Below are 20635 nucleotides of genomic sequence, written 5' to 3'. Positions count from 1 at the left end.
AACCAAACCGCTCAAGGCCTAAACATTTCCTCTTAAATCACCGGCCACTGCAGCCTAAAGCGTGACTTAAGAGAAGGGAGCTTCGACGGCGCGGAGGAGTGCGGGCCTAAGGAGCTTCGCTCCTAATAAGGCAGTGCTTGTGAGTTCCGAGTTCCCGTTCCAAGAATGACGGCTACTTTGATGCTGTCGCATCGTGCCTAAAGCACGATGCTTCACCGTACATGCCGTCTCAACTCGTCCGCAGGCATTACAGTCAGACATTGAACTATGGCATACATTCTTTCCTCGTATAATTCTCCACGCGTTCTACATTTCATTTCGCGGCCAGTATTCACGCTGGAACGCAATTAAGCCGCATTTCTATTGCAATCGCCCTTGAGTGAAGTGCGCGCTCTTGGGAACGGCCGTACTCATAGAAACCATCGCAATATGCATTGGCTGGGCCACCCAACCCATGTAAACATGCAGACCAATTCAGGGAACGTAATAAAGTTCGCTCTGTGGCCAACGCTGTAAGCGTGCCGAGTGCTGGCACGCTTCCTGTCGTGGCGGCTCTTCATTAAAACGGAGTGGTACGGCGACTCATTCCGCTTCGGAATTTCTAATTGGAAGTACGCACGCGCACGTTACAAAGGCTCAACGACCAAACATGCAAGTCCGAATGACTGTAACAAGTTATTTTTGCAGCTCGCATGTCTTTTTTTTTCTTTTTTTAAATCTCGATTCCAGAGGAAATCATATTCTTATTAAAGAAAAAGGAACACCTGCACTATATATGTACGGCTATTTTTTTTCTCTTTTTTTATTACGTTCGTAAGTGTTGTTGTTATTCACAAATCGTCTCCTTCACGATTTTGGATATATGGACAAATCTTTCCTGCCTTACATATCATGTGTAATAGAACCATACGGTGTCGTGAGAAACCAAGCAAATCCAGGGGCCGGGGGGGTGGGTGGAGGAATTCAGAGTGCCTATTGGTATAACGGCGTGCAATTAGTCAGATCTCGTCGGCTCATCAGTCGTGATAGTTAGCAACAGGATGGTCCAAAATATCCGCAATCATGGTTTGCTCTTGTCCACAAGCATGAACACCAGCGGGAATTCCACCTTTTAGTAACCGCTTACGCGAGCTCCGCATTGATCCCGCACTGCACAGTTTTCATGCGACCGAGTAGGCAAACGAGAGTTGCGAGGGAGCACTGGAACGAAAATGTCGTTAGAGATGTGTTATGTCCGGTGTTGTCGTCGGCCCATAGACGTACGCGTGGGTCGCGGTAGTCTCAAAAAGCGTAGACAGCCTCGAACGGTTAAAAACAAGTTTATTCCTACTCGGATGGAGGCGGCAGCCGAACTGCCGGGGGAAACGATGGGTGGCTCGTTTGAGCCGAGCGCGGGAAGGAGAGGAGTCAACATCTGGAAGTAGTTTCAGCATCCGGTCCTTCGCGGGGCTCGCTCTTGACACAGGGAGTACAGGGAGTGCTTCGAACACAACATCTCCTCCCTCCTTAGACTGTCGCTTGGAAGCGATCTGGGGGCCGCCGTGGGCGCGTGGACGCTCTGGACGCACTAGGAAGAGAAGCCTCCGCTCGCTGGGTGTCGTTTCTCTTGTGTTCAGAGCCGGCGGGCGGCGGCGCCGATTCATCTGGTGCGAGATGCCAGGCTAAGTGGGACGAAGCTTCCGTCGAGGTGCCGTCGCTTCAACCCAGCCGGGCTTTCTGTGGAACTGGCGGGCGTATATGCGCTGTCCACTTTCAATTCTCCTGCTACGCGGGAGCTTTTCTTCCTCCGACGGTGTTTTCGCCGAGGGCTCCGGGACAATTGCTGTCAGCTGGGTTCTCATTTCTCGTCCGAACATCAATTTCGCTGGCGTTTGTTCAGTAGTGCTTTGAACAGTGTTGTGCTGTCTGAAGAGGAAGCGCGCGATGCGGCGTTGCATTGTCCCAGTCTGATCTTTAGTAAGGGCGCGCTTTAGCTCAGCCACGTATCGCTCGGCTTGTCCGTTCGTCGCCGGGTGGTAAGGAGCTGATGTAACAGACGAGACGCCGTTGTCGCTGTAAAACTTGAGAATCTCCGTGGACACAAACGGCGTGCCGTTGTCCGAGACCACCTTGCGCGGTAGACCGAACGTTGCAAACAACGACCGCAGAGTGTCGATAACTGCTGCCGATGTCGTTGTAGCCATTTGTTTTACCTCAAGCCACTTGGTGTATGCGTCTACAACCACCAGGAATGAGCATCCTTCGATAGGTCCAGCAAAATCAATGTGCAGGGTGTGCCAAGGCGCGTCTGGTCTTTCCCATTCAGGAATAGGGGCTCTTGGCGGACTTCTGTGGTTGCATTGGCAAGGCTGGCAATCCTGAACTGTCGATTCTATATCACCGTCGATACCAGGCCACCACATGTAACTTCTGGCACACTTTTTCATGGCAACAATGCCTCGATGGCCTGCGTGGACAAGCGACATGGCCTGTTCGCGAAGTGCCGCCGGAATTACAACTCTTGATCCCAAGGTGACGCAACCGCGATGAGTGCTCAACTCCGCAGCTCGCTTGCGGTAAGCGTTGAAGTGTTCACCCTTTAGCTTCTGCACGTTGCCTTCTTGTATAGCTGCGTAGACTTCCTTCAAGACAGTGCACTCCTGCGTTGACGCTGCTACCGTGTCAGCTGTTAGCGGAGGGTTCGGCAGCGCCTCGAACATGAGTATATCACCTGGCGGGGGTGGTTCATCTATTGTGGTGTCTAGCGGCAGGCGGCTTAGTGCGTCGGCGTTCTGGTGTTTCTTTCCAGTGCGATGTACGAGTTCGTAATCGTACGACGACATCTTGATGCACCATCGTGTCATTCGCGGCGACAAAGTCTGTGGCATTGGCTTCTGGGGACCCATAATACCCAATAAGGGCCGGTGATCTGTTATGAATGTCACTTTTCTGCCCGTGATGTACTGCCGAAAGTGATCTGCTGCGTAGACGATAGCAAGTCCCTCTTTATCTAGCTGGGAATAATTCCTCTCTGCCTGCGATAGGGTGCGCGATGCGAAAGCGATCGGGGCTTCCCGTCCCTGGTCGTCAGCTTGGGAGAGGACTGCTCCTACTCCGTATGGTGATGCGTCACAGGCTAGCAGTAGGGGTCTCCTTTCGTCGTAGTGTCGCAGAACTGTAGACTTACGAAGTAGTTGCTTAAGGGCAACAAATGACTCTTGGTGGCGTGGCGACCAAGTCCATGGGACTTCTTTCTGCAGGAGCTGGTATAGATCGTTGGCCACTGTAGCTCGATGTTCTAGGAAACGGTCGTAGAACGTTAATAGCCCTAAGAACGACTGCAGTTCTTGCTTGTTAGTAGGCGCTCGTGCTTCAGTAATTGCTCGCACTTTGTCTTGAGTGGGATGGATACCCTGCGCGTCAATTTGATGTCCAAGAAACTTCACTTCAGGCACCGCAAAAACACATTTTTCTTTGCTGATGCGCAAGTTAGCATTTGATAGCTTTTCCAAAATGAGCTCCAAGCGTTCTGTGTGCTCTTCATAGGAAGCGCCACCGACAATAACATCGTCCAAGTAGACGCAAACGCCAGGGATCCCGCTAAGTGTAGACTCCATAAATTTCTGGAAGATTGCTGGCGCAGCAGATATTCCGAATGGTAGCCTTTTAACTTTGTAGAGACCCTTAATGGTGTTTATCGTGAGCAGTTCAGACGTTGATTCGCTCACCTTCAGCTGCTGGTAGGCTTGTGTCAAGTCCAGGGTGCTGAAGATTTTTCCACCACGAAGCGTGCTAAAAACCTCTTCCGGTGTCGGCAGTGGGTAGGAAGATGCTTTTGTCGCCAGGTTGACAGTGCTCCGGTAGTCTCCGCAGAGGCGTAGGGTACCGTTCTTCTTTCGGACGACAACGAGTGGTGTAGCCCATTCCGAATGTTGCGTCGGTTCGATGATCCCTTGTTCCTGCAGTCGGTCAAGCTCATTCTCGACTGACGTTCGTAGGGCGAAAGGCACCGACCTAGCTTTCAAAAATTTCGGCGTCGCATCCTCCCGAAGCTCCAGTGTGACTGGAGGTCCGTTGCTTCCAGGTATGTCTTCGGAGAAAACCACTTTGTACTTATTTTGAAGCTCCTCCACTGACGGATAGCTGGGTGTGTGGTGAACTCCGCCAATGACCACTCCAAGAGGGGTGAACCAATTTCGTCCTAAAAGGCTTGATCCGGAACCGTGAACGACCAGCAAGGGGAGCTGATGGGTCTGACCGTTGTAGCACACGTCTACGTTGGCACAGCCCAGTAGTGGAAGAGAATGTCCGGACCACGTTCTCAGCTGCGTGTCGTCTTGCTGGAGAGCTGGTGCGTTCTCACGCCAAGTGGCGCGAAAAGTGTCCTCGCTGATGAGCGTACATGCTGCTCCGGAGTCCACCTCAAACCTGATAGGGCGCTGGTGTACCAAGATTTCAGTCGTAATCTTCGGTCTCGTGCCGAGGTTCACAACGGCGTTCAAGTCATATAGTGCCGATGACGTTAGTGCTGTTCGGCTTTTATCTTGCGTCTGGCCCTCCTGTGCGTCGACATTGTTGTTCCGTTGCACTGAAGTCTTCGGTCGGAGCTGTTTGCGCTTCGTGATGCATGCCTTTTCAATGTGTCCCAGTTTGTGACAAAAATTGCAGGTCGCTGTCTTGTATCGACATACCTGGGGATCGTGCATGTCGTCGCATCGCCAACAGCGCTGTGTCTTTTTGCTTGATTTCGCCTTAGACGTGGAATGACCTGACTGCTCACTGGTGTGATGCACCGGCTCGACGTTCCGTCGAATATCCCTCTGCTGGTGACCGGCGCTCTCCGCTCGTTGGGCGATGTTGTAGGCTTTGGAGAATGTGAGACCCGTCTCCGCGAACAGGCGTTGTTGTAGGCCTTCGTCACGCAGTCCGCACACAAAACGGTCACGCAACATAACGTCCAAGGGGAGCATAGTGGTGTTAGCAGGTGTGGCAGTCGATCCTCCCTCCTGCGCAGTAGCTGAAGTTGTCGCGGTCAACGTCCCGAAATTGCAGTCAGCAGCGAGCTTTTTGAGAGCCGCTACGTATTCGGCCACTTTTTCGCCTTCCAGTTGGTCTCGCCGTTGGAAGCGGGCTCGACAGTAGACCTCCGATGGCCTTGGGTCATAGTGTTCTTGTAGCGCTGCTACGATGTCGTCGTAGTCAACGGTTGCTGGAGTGCGTGGCTGAATCAGGGCACAGACTGTGTCGTATGTCTGCTCCCCACACAGCGTTAGCAGGTTGGCTCTCTTCATTGCTGCATCAGTGATGTTGTTAGCCTCGAAGTAAAATTGCAGGCGTCCAAACCATGATGACCATGATGAGCCGTTGAATTCGGGTAGCCGATTTGGGAGCCCGTGCGTAGCCATAGCTTGTAGCTTGTCAATATCGTTGCGTAGCGTAGGTCCAAATCCACTTCCTCGTCGCCACTGTTATGTCCGGTGTTGTCGTCGGCCCATAGACGTACGCGTGGGTCGCGGTAGTCTCAAAAAGCGTAGACAGCCTCGAACGGTTAAAAACAAGTTTATTCCTACTCGGATGGAGGCGGCAGCCGAACTGCCGGGGGAAACGATGGGTGGCTCGTTTGAGCCGAGCGCGGGAAGGAGAGGAGTCAACATCTGGAAGTAGTTTCAGCATCCGGTCCTTCGCGGGGCTCGCTCTTGACACAGGGAGTACAGGGAGTGCTTCGAACACAACAAGATGTTGGTTGCATTTCTTTTTAACGATGCGCTCGTTTCTCAGGGGAGCTTGGCGTGAAACAGCCATTCCACTCGTCGTATCATACGCTGGCCAATTAGGCTTCATAATGCAGAAATGTGATTCACTAGATTCGCTCGATTCACTGTTGCCGCTGACTTTTTTCTATAACTTCTTTTTCCCCGACGCATGTTTTTAGCAGGGACGATCCCTCTTGCCTACCGATCCTGTATAACTAAAAATATATCTTCAGGGTGGATCATTACACCCTGAAATCGGTGTTGTACTGATACCCTAAAAAAATATTTCGCACCGAAGGACTAAAATAAAGTTGTTCATCCATCCATCCATAGCCGCTCAGAGGAGTGAGGAATGCGCTATCGGGGGGAGTGGGGGAGGAGTGTGCTAAACTTAGTTTTATCGGCTGCGTATACGTATAAATTTTGTCCACCGAAGTCAAAGTCGGCCTTTTCAATCTGCGCATCGTATATCAATCTACCTTAGCCAAAAACCATTCGAAGTCCAACTTAAGAGAGAGTTGATGGCCTCGTACCCAGCCCGAGGATGAAATCGATTGCGTTTCGGCTCCTGTATAAATTACCAGTGCGCCCGCGCCCATATAACTCCTGTTTATCCCGACAAGCTAACCACCAGATCCTCGCCCCTAGATGCTTTAGCTTCTGCGTATCTTCCTTTGCTTCGCCGGTGCCATTTAATTCCTTTCCCTTTGATACTATCTTATCAATGTATCGCGCACCGTAGATCGCAGCACAACGGCTGTCTCATGAAAGTGAAACATTATTACTCAATGACAACACCCAGTGATCGATCGAAAGGGGCAATCGCAATACGGGGAACCAGTTACCACCCATAGATACCGCCAGTGACGACACATTCTCACTCAAATGAGCCGCCATGTTCCTCCCTAGGTTCATTCCGTCCCCCGCGCGACGTATGCCTTGCATACTGGTAGTCCTTTCACATCTTAACATTTCACCATTACCCCAGCACATTCGTCCAGTACTAAATTCAATACGATGCACCCAATGTACAGCATACTACACCCGCTGCACTACCCGCAGCCCCGCACTGACCTTACCTCCCACAGATTTGAGCATGTCTGGAGCACATGCAGGCCATATAGCTGTCACAGATCGCATACCACTCAAGCAGTCATCCTTGCGAAATGACAGCCCTAGCGAAATGAAAGTAAAACAAGATTCTCAGGCATCGGGGCCCGTATTCACTAAAAGACCTTGTGCCAAAATTGCTCGTAAGAGGAAATTCCTGCCAATCCTGGTGCTAGATATATAATTAGCGAAGCCACTTGGCCAATCGTAAAGAGCACTTACGAACCGAAAGCTTTGTGAATTCTACCCTTATTTTCCGCAAATCCAAGCGTATACGTTTAACACTAGGTTTTGTCTTTTGTCCTTTTTTTTTCGTTTTGAATAGTCTTTTGTAGCTGTTGCGGCCTTAAGATCCTATCGTTTTGGTGTGTCCCCCTTCGATCCTCATTCATTTCACCTACACATGCGTTGTATACAAGCACCAACAAAAATGCTTCTTGCGAAGCTACGAACACATAGTTGCAGCTCAGCGTTGCGTTGTCTGCTTTGGCGTTTGTTCACGTGTGCGCAAGTGAGCTGCCTTTAGAACAAGATTTCCTCCTCAGTGATTTCTCAAGCTGTTGATATCCGTCATTTCTGGAATTTACTGAATTTACTATAAAGATTACCTCTCCGAAGAAGCTATCAAATAGTTCAAGCTATAAGGTTCCACACAGTTTCACTAGCTCAGCGGCCACAAGACACTGCATTCCTGTTCAAATGTCCTCATTGAGCCAGCATGCTGATCAAAATCTTACGTGTCGCTTCGCGGCGTGGCCGTTCACAAGATACTGTCGAGGTGTTCGTATCGACATTTTTATAGGTTGTTGTTTCTTCAACGTAACGGTGTATCACATTTTTTTTTTACGACAACTTATGTTCTCTATTTTTACTTACCTCTTTCTCCGTCCCGCAGCATTCGCTTTTTGTCATTTGTATTGAGATCCAAATCGTAATATTGCGATAGCAATTATATGAACACTCTCGGCTGATTTTTGCCGTCGCCGTCATGCCCCGGATATCTATGGATTTGTATATGTATGTATATATAAATAAAACCAAGAAATAAAAAGAAATCAGAAGGAAAAAACTTTCGAAGTGCACCACCGGGATTCGAACCTTCCACCCCGCGCTCCTCCACGGCCCACTTTAAACAGCTCGGCCATGCTCTACCGGTTGTCGAGAACAATAACGGTGAGCTATTTATATACGCCATTTAACGCTGTCGGTATGCAGATCTCGGAGGTGCTTCCGCGTGTGCAGTATCACCCGCGAGGTTGCCCGCAGGGTGCGCTTTAAAGCAAGGATAGATTTTGCTTTCTGTTTGAAAACTTCCCTTGAGAAGTGCACTAAGATGTGGCCCATTTCTGTACCCACATGCGATGTGGAACGCCGGGTAAACAATGCGTCGGATGCCACCGCGCGGCAGTAGACGAGGAGGGGCCACTCCACGCGCCGCAGTTTTCAAGAAAACAAAAATATCTAAGAGCGTTGGGTAACTGGGACAGTTGTTAGTTCGCACTCGTCCTGTGTGTGCCTGTGCGTTCTTTTCGAGCGTTCTTCCTTGTGTTTGAGCAGAGCAGCGCGCTGCAAGTGTCGAGCTGTTGCCGCTGTTAGTTCGTGGTCATCCTGTGCGTGTTCTTTTCGTGAGTCGTTTGTGGTTGATTGGCGTGCTGCAAGTATCCAGCTGCTTGGTGTTCTTCTTGTGACTATGTAATTTGTTGCTATCGCATTCATTGCCTCGGCTTTGCGGCGAAACTGTGACTTTTTTATGTGATTTTCTTTGACAAGCGTTATTTTTTATTTTATATTCCTTCGACGCTTTCGCACACAACAGTTTAATATTCCGCTCTGTCAATTATTTCCTGCTCCCACGCCGCTAATTTCAAACTTCACTGATCGAATCATAACTTCTCAATTTGATTTTATCATCCAAAATCGAACGCGCTTCTTACTGTACAATATTCCAGTTACATTGTTGAATGCAAGTCTGCTAGACTGAGTCATAAAAGCCACTGGTGCCGATTCGAGCTCTTTCTCACGCTCTATAGCTTGTCCTAGACAGCTGCTCTTCAAGGCTCAATAAAAGCAATCATCAATATTTCATTTTAAAACACTTATCAACCCCCCACGAAGAACGAATCGAAAGAATGTGATTCATGGTAAAAACACAATTTCGCATCGACACCACATCAACCATCAGCGACCACTCAAGAAAAATCGATAATAACTAACAATTTGGTCTTAAGTTAACAGGCAGTAATTGTGAACGCGGTAACATGGTATGTAATTTGCGGGCTTTTCTGTTCTCGCAGGCACGCCATGCGGCCGGGGGCAGCCCCGGAGGACGAGGCTTGGCGGCCGGGAGCGAGCTGCGACGCAAGGTAGCCCCGAGTACCGTGGCGGCGGCCCGGTAGCAACATGAACGAGACGTGCCTGTCCCGCGTGCCGCCAGAGAAGCTCCATGAGCCGGTCACTGTGGCCCTGTTCTTCGTGCTGGGCTCCATCAATGGACTCGTCATCTTCGGTAACCTGCTGGTCATTATCGCCGTGCTGGCCTCAACGAAGCTGCGCACGGTCACCAACTACTTCGTGGTGTCCTTGGCTGTGGCCGACCTGTCGGTTGGGCTCACCGTGTTGCCATACTCAATTGTGTTGGAGGTGCTCGAGGTGTGGATCTTCGGCCACACCTGGTGCCAGATATGGCTAGCTGTGGACGTATGGCTCTGCACATCATCCATCCTGAATCTCTGCGCCATCAGCGTGGACCGCTACTTGGCCATCACGCGGCCGGTTCGCTACCGGAGCCTCATGTCGTCGCGCCGCGCCAAGTTGCTCATCGTGGCGGTGTGGGTGATCGCCTTTGTCATCTGCTTCCCGCCGCTCGTTGGATGGAACGACGGCGGGTCTCAAAACAGCGTGCCTTACCACGGGTCGAACGAGACCTTGCACAATTCGAGCATCGCTGCCGATGGCCCGTTGCCGCTCTGCAAGTCCGCACAATGTGTGCTGATAAACAACAAGGGCTACGTCATCTACTCGGCTCTGGGCTCTTTCTACATACCGATGCTGTTCATGCTGTTTTTCAACTACCGCATATACCGCGCAGCCATCCAGACTGGGCGCGCCCTTGAACGAGGTTTCATAACCACAAAGTCAGGAAAGATCAAGGGACGCACAACGGACCAGAGGCTCACGCTACGCGTCCACCGCGGTAACGATTCCGCTATGAACGCCAAGCGAGGTAGCGAGCACCTCGGTGCTGAGACCTGCATCGATGGCATCGTCACCGGTCGTCGCCGGCCCGGACTCAAGAAGTCGCGCGACGAGCCGTCAGCCAGCGCCCGGTCGTCAGCTAGCAAGACGCGTCAGCAAAGTGACCAGCGGACCACGCGCTCGGCGCCGCCCTCGTTCAAGTCGAACAGGGGCAGCGCCCGCAACAGTGGACGCAACGGCACTTCCACGTCTAGCGGCGGCGGCAAGGGCTCGCGTTCGAGCAAACGCAGTCAACGGTGGCAGGCCAAGCGATTCCGCACAGAGGCCAAGGCCACCAAGACCGTGGGCACCATCGTGGGTGGCTTTATATGCTGCTGGCTGCCCTTCTTCACAGTGTACCTGGTGCGTGCATTCTGCGAGCACTGCATCCCCAACCTGCTGTTCTCGGTCTTCTTCTGGCTCGGATACTGCAACTCGGCCATCAACCCGCTCATCTACGTGCTTGTCAGCAAGGACTTTCGGCTGGCCTTCAAGCGCATCCTGTGTCGCTGCCGCCTCAAAGAAGGAGGCGTCTCGTCACTCATCAAACAGATCCACATGCTCACCGTACTTGACGACGCACCCCCGGACAACGCCGAGTCGCCCTAGAATCCTGGTCACAGCCTTCTCCTGCCCGCGCTATCGCGGCATTCCCACGGGGCGCCACTGCTTCTTTGCACCTCACCCGCTCACTGCACCGCGTGTCTCTGCCGTAGTGACTTTGTCGGTGTCCATCTCACGGCTGTAATGTCTTCTTCCTCACCCACGTGAATCACCACTATAGCCACAGAGCAAACGTGCCAGTACCAGAGCGCTTCTGCCACACGTTTGTCACACGATCAGTTGTTAACTGTTTGTACACACTAAGTGTATCGTTGTTATAGACGTTTGTGATCGTCCCTACGATGGTACGCGCACTTTGCTCGTACTCGTGCGTAACAATATGATCTCTTTCACGTTTTGTCTGGCCCAGGAGATGTAAGGTCTCCGCGAGCATCCTAGAGCGTTCGAAAGCAGTTCGAGCGGTCGCATGTCTACTGAGCTGCATCCACGGAGCACAAATTTGTACCAAGGACACTGTGTCTCTAACAGGAAGTGCCGTGTAGATTGCATGCCCTTATACAGAACCGGTAGCTTTGCTTTGAAAACACTATGAGTGCCACTTCGGCAGTAACTAAGCAAGAGCACCCAGCTCTCAAGTGAATTACACTGAAGTTGTCTGCATTCTTATTTTCTTGTCATGTTTATATCACTTTTTATTCTGTAAATGAAGGTAATTTTTTCAGCCGGTGTCATAAAGTACACATTATAAGTTGCAGCATTCTATATATATAAAAAAAATATCTTCGGTGTGAACGCGAGCCTTCATTGTGCGTTCTTATTTTTTTATTCTTCCGTGACTGCAAATATGCCCAGTAGTACCCGGGGAGTCCCATGCCATAGAGACATTTTAACAGCGAAGTTCAGAAATTAAAGCATTGTTATTGCATTTCGTGAAGGAGCACGACCGAAGTGTTTGAACGTTCAAGAATGAATACACTTTCAGCGATCGAGTTTCTTTTTCTTATCCACTTTACGATCTGTAGAGCAGGTGTCCACATGACAACACTATACGAACAGTATACTTGAACAGCGCTTGTGTTTCTCTTCGTAATCTTAGAGGCGCATTCCAAAAATGTATTTTACACTGCATGCCTGTAAGTTGCTTATTTATGCTGCGTTGTGCACCCCAACTATTTTTAATTGACGTTTCATGTGATATACTCATAACACATTTATGCTGAGCCACAAGTGATGGATGCCTCCTCCACAAATATTTATGCGTCGTAAGGTTCGACTAGTAAGAAAGTTCTCTTGTTATTGTTATTGTTGTTGTTGTTGTTTTACGAAATAAGTTACGCCGTTGCGGAAAAACAATATTACGGAAGTAGTGAGAAGTATTCGTATGCCACGTGGGTATAAATTCCGCGCTCCCATTTTTTTTCCTCCACATTCATTTCCTATTTTGCGTGTTTTTCAGGAAAGCCAACGCTTGATAGCAATATAGGCTTCTTTCGCGTAAAAAGAAAACTACTTGGCTGTGGACAGTGACCTTCCTAACGGCTTAACTTTGCCTCTATTCAGGAATATTTTGTTGTTTTCTTTTTAAAGTGTAGGAATGTATTACGTCCGTCGCGTATCCGTGCATTGTCTGATGCGCCTATATGCCTATTTTTTCGAGAAACTGTTGTCTAGTCATTTCCGCCGTTTTACGCAGATCGTCAGCTAATCATTTGTTAGGAGAACAGGGTCTCTTTTAAGTCATTCTTTGGAAGGTAGAGCCATGTACAACAATCTCTGCACACTTCTTGGCAGACACAAAGCTCACAGAGAAAGGACAAAGCTTAAGGTTCGCTCCTCACGGTCGCTGGGCATGCATCCTGGATCCTAATTTCAGGTATACGTATTGTTTCAATACAGCTTAGTAAAGGGGAAAAAAGAAAGTTTAATTGGTTCCTCAACTAAAGGTGTAACCCTCATATGCCTCATATTCAAGAATGATCAAGGCGTAACAAAACAGAACAAAAAAAAATACGAACACGTCGTCCCATTTGACGTGGTATAGTACGGTAAACCTTCAATCCTGCTTAAACTTCCCCGTCTCCTGCGAAACCCTTTGAGTCAAAGTGAATGCCCCGTTTTACGTAGCGTGCCGTGGCCTAACCAGCAATGTGTAAGTGGTGCACCGATGCATTATTATTCGTCCCTTTTCTGTGTTCTGATTTTTTGCAATCTTTCACCTCTTCCTTTGCGACGGGATGTGTCATGTTGCACCACGCAAGATCAAAACGCTTGCTAATTCTTTTGCGATCAATACAAGACGTTCAGCACAGTTCCAACAAAAGAAATAAGAACGAGGAGAAAAGCAGCAGCATGACGTCTATTCCATGAACATGGCGGGCATCGCAAGATCCCTCGCTGAGGTAGTTCCTGTCCCGTACAAGAGTTACGGTGCATTCGGCTGGTCGCAGCCACGCTCCGAATAAGACTGCAATATTGCGAATCCCGCTCTTGATTCAAGCCAGAGAAAGCGTGCTAGAGCCGAACGTGCAGCTATAGTGACCTAGAATTCTATCACACTTTGGTGCACCGCCCGCTAGAGCAATCGGAGGCCGAACGAGAAAACACGTCAGTGCGTCTTTGGTTGCAAAGTGCGCAGGCGCCGAGGAACCGTCGTAGCATCGTGGTTCGTGACGCCACGGCTGACGTCACGCCATTTACGAAAGCTGCAGGAGCCACGTGAACGGAACTTCACCAGATCTCCGTCACGCTCAGAGGTCGAAGATGAGAGCGCCTCGGAGTGCTGTGGGCTGCAGGGCAGTGCCATAAAAGAACCAGCCAAATGTTTATTGGTTTCGATCAGCCGAATTTGACGCGCATCGCCAGGGCGCTCTGGAACGCTCGAAAACGACCAGCCTAATGTACCATTATTCAGCTAAACGAGCAGAGTTCAATCTCAGTGATGCAGCAGCATCATATACGGTGAAACATGTAACAGGGCTTCTGTCATGACGTCTTGCCCTCAGCCTTTTACTACTTCTCAATATAAGTGACATAATCTAATTTCTGATAAAATTGTGCGTCCTCTTTTATCAGGTCACTTCTTCGCTTGCACTATTTGCACCTGAATCGTATAACTCACATTGAGATGGGCCATAACGGTTAGTACAAACACCAACAAGTCGCAATCAAGACAGGTGCCTGTGGCTTGAAGCCTATGGCAGCATTTTGCGTGGACCTCATAGTGCTACTTAAAACAACTACCTGCCTGCAGAACAGTGTTTATTCATAACCATACACATTTGATGCGTAATGTATACTCTTTTATTCTGCTTTGTTGCTGCCATTTTCTCCACAAAAACACGCAGCAGTGCGTTGACATCGTGACTTGGCACGGCGTTTTCTGATAACCTTCTTGGATCTGTAGAAGAGCGTTCGTATATTTTATACGTAGATAAGAGATAACATTTGGTGTGAATTTGAAGCAACTGAAATGCTGTGGACGTATGTCGTTAGATTTACGTTCAAAAAGTGATTCGAGTTGGAAAAAAAAACGCAAGTTCGTTCATCGTCGAAGTCGCCACAAAATTGAAACCAGAATAACAGCTTTTAATGTATTTATTCGAGATCATTTGCAACATTGCCGAGTGCAGTTCCATATCTTATTCGGCCGCTGCATAACATTCCAATTGTGCAGCGTTATTTAGGCTCGTGCACTTCCATAAGCTCAGCATAACGAAAGAACTTTGAGCAGCTGTCGGTGGAGAGCCACGTATTTGCTGCGTCTCTTGCGAAAGTGCATCGCGTGCTGGCCGCTTGGGCCGCTTTCGTGAAGGCGAATTCCTCTGTACCATCGATGAGTGTGTTTGTTATCTGTGGTATATATGTCTGTTGGCAAAGTTTTGTTCCTGTTCAATTATAGACTTTGATCGTTTTGTTGTACTGTGTCAGGTGTACTAGAAGTGCACCATCATCAACTGTACCTCGCCCAGTGAGAGCTCCGCCCGTGGGAACAGCACTGGGGTCCGGATACCTTACCGAGTACTTTCCTTTCGCACTATCGTGGTGCCGGTAGCGCCAAAGAGCACATGACCTAGCAGCTCTCGTGACACCAGCATTGGTTTGGCAACTCCCGACAAACACATTGCATGTTTTTCACTGCCGCGAGAAAATGCTGCCAGAGGGCGCGATCGTTGCGTATAAGGGCAGGCATTTATTGCTTTGGCATTTATGCTTCAGACACTCTCTGGCTTCCACTTCTTCCAGTGAAAGCACAGATCACATATTACTGAAAGCACAGATTAGATACGCATTGAAAAATAAGTACATTGTGATACATGCTCACAATACGCAGGCGTTGTGAGATACGCTTGGAGTGGTACAGTCGCGCAGTGGCTGTAATCCTTATCAGTAGTGATGGCCCGAAAAACTTCCGCAAGAAGCTTTTTGTTCGAATCATATCCACAGCATATTTTTTTTATTTCATTACGTTTTAGAACTCACTCCTACTGGCTATCTAACAGCTAACAAACAAATCAGTGTCATTATAAGTACTTACAGATTCCACCAAAAACAAGCATTCGTCGCATTCATACACTGCAAAGCTGGGTTACCGTGTCACGCAATATCAAAAGTCAATATTGTATACCATGCTGTGCGAGTACCACGCTTTCTCACTAGGATATGCAGCCCGTGTCACAATCAAATCATACATCTAATCTGCGTCCTCAAAAATGAGTTCAGAAATTTACCGCTCTTCTTGCCCTCATAGGCAAGAAAAACGGTAATATGACAAGTTTGATTGATAGACAATTAAATTATTCGACTCCTAAGCCCATCATATTGCATTTCATCAATAAGTGCTGAATAGGCACTGTATGGCCATATGCATAAACAACCTTTCATATACACATATATTTTATTAACTATTGAGGAACGAGAAGGTATGCTGCAACCGACTGTGCCACCTGTTGTGGTGTTCGCGCAAGAACAACAAACGACTTCCAGTTGTTACGGTAACACCACCACAGGAAGCACAGTCCTACCTAGCACTAAGCCCTTGAGCATTCGGTAAACTGACAGGACGCTTCAGTGGACTGCCTGAATACGGTGACTTTTGCAACATCTGGACATATTTGTAGTTTTGCTATCCCTTGCCACGCAACGTGCAAACACACCACCGAGCGTTTGCACTTGACAAATTGGCCATTTTGGTTACGTATACGCATACCTCAGGGGCTAGTTTACCGCTGCTGTTAACTAAAAGTAAATCCTAACTATCCGTCTCTATTCACATCTTAGTGGCGGCCTCTACTTAGAGCTTTCATTTGGCCGGCAACGTTTCGGTTTTAGATTTTGTTACCTAAATATTCTTATTGCTGATTAGGTATTGGCTGTCTCCATATGTAAAGACACAAACACACTAAACGTGTTGCACAATTACGGCTGTGTAAAGAGTTCTTGGCTGTCCCATGGCTAAGCTCAAGGGGTAATACCGAATCGTTGATGGGGACAAATAAAATGTTTCTCTTCTTTTTTTTTCGTTTTTTTCATGCCGAATAATAGCGATGTTAGTTGCAGAAGAAGACACGAACAGTGCAATAAATAAAATTTGGTTGCTGTCACTGCCAAAATCTTGTGTCAGATATTTGTGTGCGCACCAAACGATCAGATTTACTTCAGAGTTTTCAACTACACCCTTTCTCGCCGTATATGTAGCCTGAGCTCGCCGTCGTATGCAATAATTTTTGTAGCCGCAATGGTAAGGTTGTTTTACCCCTGTAACAACAGAACACCGTCAAGGGTGTAATTTTTGGTTGTTGTTGTTGCGGCAGTAATATGGCCTTCTACTAATATGATAATATGCATTAAATTTTGGGGTTTGACGTGCCAAAACCACGATGTGATTATGGGAAAACACAGGTTTTCATATAAGATCTATGTGTATGACAATAAAAGGTTATCAATACAGAGCACATGACACGTACGGGGGTTTTCAATAAGAAATACGTCTTTATGCAAGTGCACATTATGTGTAACTGGTTGCTTACTTATAAGTACTTACAGTACTTATAATGTTATTCGGACAAATTTGTTACACCCCAACGCTTAGTAAGTGATCAGCCATTTGAGGGAAAGGTGGTTCCCATGAGTCTCGTCGCTACACATGTGCAATACACGACATCCAATGCAGCTTATACGATGCATTAATAATTGATATATTACGTGGGCGAGCCTTCAACAGTAGAAGCCTTTCGTGTATAAATTGTTCCCAAGTTTCAGCACCTGCAGTGTAGTTGATTCCGGGCAAAATGACGCGCTGGAATTTGCGTGCAGCCTGACGTAAGATTTTCTTTTTGTAACACTGCAACGCTCACCTTTCACGCGCTCAAAGCTAGCCAGGAAACTCTGTCGCGTTTGTGATATGTTCTACGGGCGTTTAGCTTCATTGAGAAACAAAGAAACCTGATGGACGAACTGTCGCGTACCGCTCAATCATCTTGCAGCCGCCACAAGGGCTCGGTTCCGCTGTCCGCTTCTGGCGTGAGCATTTCACGCCACCTATGTTTTCGCAGAGTGGCCGTGCGCGCAACCTGTTGAGATACACGCGCATCAGTGTAGTGGACCACTATTGTCTGTTAAAGTGAATATAACATTAACTAAAAAGAACTAAGGTTCTAAAACGTTATTTCCGCGGTAGTCTATGTGTTCGTTGAAAAAGAGTACTACAGTACCACTATAGTCCTCACTGAAACTATACTCCCAGGAAGAGTATAGTCTCATTTTTGTCCTCGTCGACCAGAAACGGCACAGTAAGGATTTTTTTATTTTTTTATTTTTTTTTTGTCACTGTCACTCCAAAACTTGATATACGTTATTACTTTGAAAACTTTAAGCACATTGCTTATTCCTGATTCTTGCTACCCTTTTTTTTTTCATCCACTGGAATGGGCTCAGGTCAGGTTCTTGAGCTTGTAAGGCTAGTAGCATAACCTCTTCTACGCAGAGGTTATGTTGCATCATCGCTTGTGTTGCGTTTTGCTTGCGACGCTGAACATGCCTCCCTAGCGGCTCGCGGCCCTTGTCTTAACTGTATTCGTTTGTAGGTAAGTGCTTTTTTTATACGTATCTGTCGTCATGCTTACGTGAAGGCTACGACAGCGCACACGAATTTCTGTAGATCTACCAAATGGAGTGCTGAGACATTTGCATTTTCTTGAATTATAGTTACAGCACTGCGGTATTAAAGGTTATTGTTAGCAAAAGGTTACTTTCTAAAGGGATTTTCAAAACTTAACGTGGTGTTCTACGTAACATCGCACAAAGGCGAGATCCATCAAGCATTCCGACAACTATTACACAGATGCTGATAATCCTACCCACTGTTATTAGGTGTACCCATAGTTGCTTTAGTTATCTGCACCTAAACCATCCCGTTGCTGGATATGGCTGAGATGCTTCGGGAATGTGACTCCGATACCTCATAGACACGGCAAGCCTTTCTTTTTTTTTTTGTGCGTTGGAGAACTAAAAGGCCGCGCGGCTCTCACAGTCTGCGTATTATGAAGTGGGCTTATACAATGCACTGAGCTGCAAAAGTTGCTCGACAATTTTTTGCGCGTGGACTTTACCAAAAACGAAGTGCACGCAGGTCACTGATATGTGCTCACTTGCGAGGAAATTAGCGCAATAAAGGCATTGTCGCAAAGCGAAAAAACAAGGGCACTTCGGCAACCCTCACTGTCTCTTTGAGCTCTTTTGTGGATTTGGCGCCCGTGCGAAATCCGCTACCCAAAGTAATTATGCCTGTTACAGTCACATTGTTGTGTGAACTTTTTCTGGAGGCACCGTCTTGTGTACTTTCCGTGTGCTAAACACATAAAAAAATGTTCCAGCAAGACTTGACATGAAACGTCAGTTTTACTTGTTCCACATTATATCAGTGTTGACTAGGCCTTGTCCATCGCAGAGTCTGTGTGCACGTAATTGAAAGTGTATGCGCAAATGTGTGTGTGCGTCAGTGTGTGCCAGTGTAAAAGTGTACATAAACAGAAAGTGAGCCTATATTCTCTATTTTATATCAAAAATCGTGTCACAGCTCTCAGCTGTTATGGTAGTTTGTAAAGTAGTCGCCCAGAACGTGAAACCAAACAAACTCACGGAAAGGAAGCAACAGCTGGATTATTGCGACGTTCTTTTTCTTTTGTGTCGTTCAGCACATGCGAGTTAAGGTGAGCTAATAACAAAACTTTGCCGTAATATCTGCGTTTGTGATTTGTAATTGCGTCTAGTGTTGTGTGTCACCTTTTTGGATCGTCGTAAACACACCATGACCAGCACATAGGCGTGTATTGCCGGTGATGAAAACTTGTTTGAACCACGCGTTACTATATGTGGATGCTGTTCACTTTTGTTTCTTTTTTGTAAATAAAGTGTGACGTCTGTGAAGGTTGAACGAAGTCTCCGTCTCTTGTCACGCTTGCGCTGCGGTAACTAAACCCATCATAAGCTTCCTTCATGCATGTAGTTGATCCCTACCTCTCCTCCATCTCATCTGCTGCCTCTGCGGCGAGGCACCGTGCAACATCTGAGCAGTCAGCAGAATTGCATCGGCAAGACGTGCAAGAGTAATGGTTCAGTGAAGCGATATTGACTGCTGAAGCCATCCTTTACGACGTTTGTCATCGCTCCTTTTATCACCACAGAAAGACAAACTCGGCTGATCCATCAGTGCAAAAATCACGTGGTGTGTCGATAGAAAAACGGCTGAGGCGAATATTGGCTGCAATAGAGTCTTCTGGCGAAGTAAAGTGGTGCCCTATGTGGAAACGCCGGCAAAACTTGCAACGCCCTTCAACCATATTCCGGTCAGCTCTCGTCTCTGTGTCTGTTGTAATCAGGTGCCTGTAATACCATCGAACCTCCAATCTGTAGTCAAACGAGACAGTAAGCTAGTTTGACTCATTGTAAGTGTGCGGAAGTTCATTCACCTATGAACCTTGTCCTCGTCTATCAGAAACGGCACAGCAAGAGATTTCTTTTTGTCACTTTCACTCCAAAACTTGATATACGTAATTACTTTGAAAAGTGATGTTAGCCCGAGTACTAGTCGCATATGGGCGAACAGCACTCGCTATAATTCGATGCATAGTTTCACAATATAGCAAGTATGTAGAGAGTCGTTGGCTACTTATGCATTTGTTTTAAAGTGAAGCTGTCTTCGTGAAGCTCTCCGAATTTTCCTGATCATGGCTGGTGCTGCTGCTGCCGCTGTTTTGTTGAGCAAATCACACTTAAAAATTAAATTCGACCTGGGCGCCCGATGGAGGAATAGAACCACTATCCCCCAACATACTGGATTCGGTAACCGTTAGACCATCACAGCACGCATACTTCTTCTGTCACAATCTCAGCTATATTTTCTTCCTCTCTCTTCTTTAAGGTATGATAGAAATGGCGGCGCCATCTTAGTGTGGTGCAGCGCTAACGAGCGCCGACTGTGAGCGTATAGCAGCGGTCAAGAAATTGAAGCTCATGAAATCGCCTCTGTTATTTGAGCGATGTGTGTTTAGACAGGGGTCTGACACTTTGTCAGGCATTCGTGGCTTTTTGTCAGCCTCGTAGACAGGACAAATGTACATTTTGTACTTTTTCATTGTCTGAATTTGAAACTGAAACCTGTAAGACTGTGGTCTCCAACATTCTCCGCGATGGTAGAATGCGGAATTCAAAAGGCAGCGGAGTAACTAGCAGATATGTCGCGTCGCGCGCATCTGAGCGTTGGGTGAAATATGTAAATGTGAAGTCGCTTCGCTCTATGCAAATTCAAACAGGGCACGGCAGATGTGCTACAATCCGTCTTAACCGGCAATCACAACTCTAGCAAATCTAGCAGTCTCGGCAAAGTAGGAAAGTGAAACGTTCACGCCGGACCCAGCACCCTTTCCTGCTTTAGAATAATAAGGATCAACTTAAGGATTTTCTTTCTTTGGAACTCGAGATGACTCCTTCATAACAGC

General features: G+C 47.7%; 2 protein-coding genes across 2 annotated transcripts in view; one reads left to right on the top strand and one right to left on the bottom strand.

The window, feature by feature from the left end:
• LOC119375053 (octopamine receptor 1-like) overlaps positions 1-19071 on the top strand; it is a 517375-nt gene extending 498304 nt beyond the window's left edge. Inside the window, exon 4 of the mRNA XM_049420385.1 lies at positions 9137-19071. Within this exon, the coding sequence (XP_049276342.1) occupies positions 9243-10685 (1443 nt within the window). The 5' untranslated portion in view covers positions 9137-9242 and the 3' untranslated portion in view covers positions 10686-19071. The remainder of the gene's footprint in view (positions 1-9136) is intronic.
• LOC119381984 (uncharacterized protein K02A2.6-like) lies at positions 1662-5384 on the bottom strand. The gene has a single exon (XM_037649734.1). It carries the CDS (start codon positions 5382-5384, stop codon positions 1662-1664), a length of 3723 nt encoding a protein of 1240 aa, XP_037505662.1.
• Positions 19072-20635: the final 1564 nt, after the last annotated feature.

Source organism: Rhipicephalus sanguineus, chromosome 1 (assembly GCF_013339695.2).
Source record: "Rhipicephalus sanguineus isolate Rsan-2018 chromosome 1, BIME_Rsan_1.4, whole genome shotgun sequence".
In the NCBI taxonomy this organism is placed as follows: domain Eukaryota; kingdom Metazoa; phylum Arthropoda; class Arachnida; order Ixodida; family Ixodidae; genus Rhipicephalus; species Rhipicephalus sanguineus.
Note: the sequence above shows the minus strand (reverse complement) of the source record. Positions and strands in the feature narration are given on the sequence as shown.

What these genes read in the sequence shown, in the direction of transcription:
- LOC119381984 (XM_037649734.1), bottom strand. Translation starts at nt 5,384, where the DNA reads ATGGCTACGCACGGGCTCCCAAATCGGCTACCCGAATTCAACGGCTCA.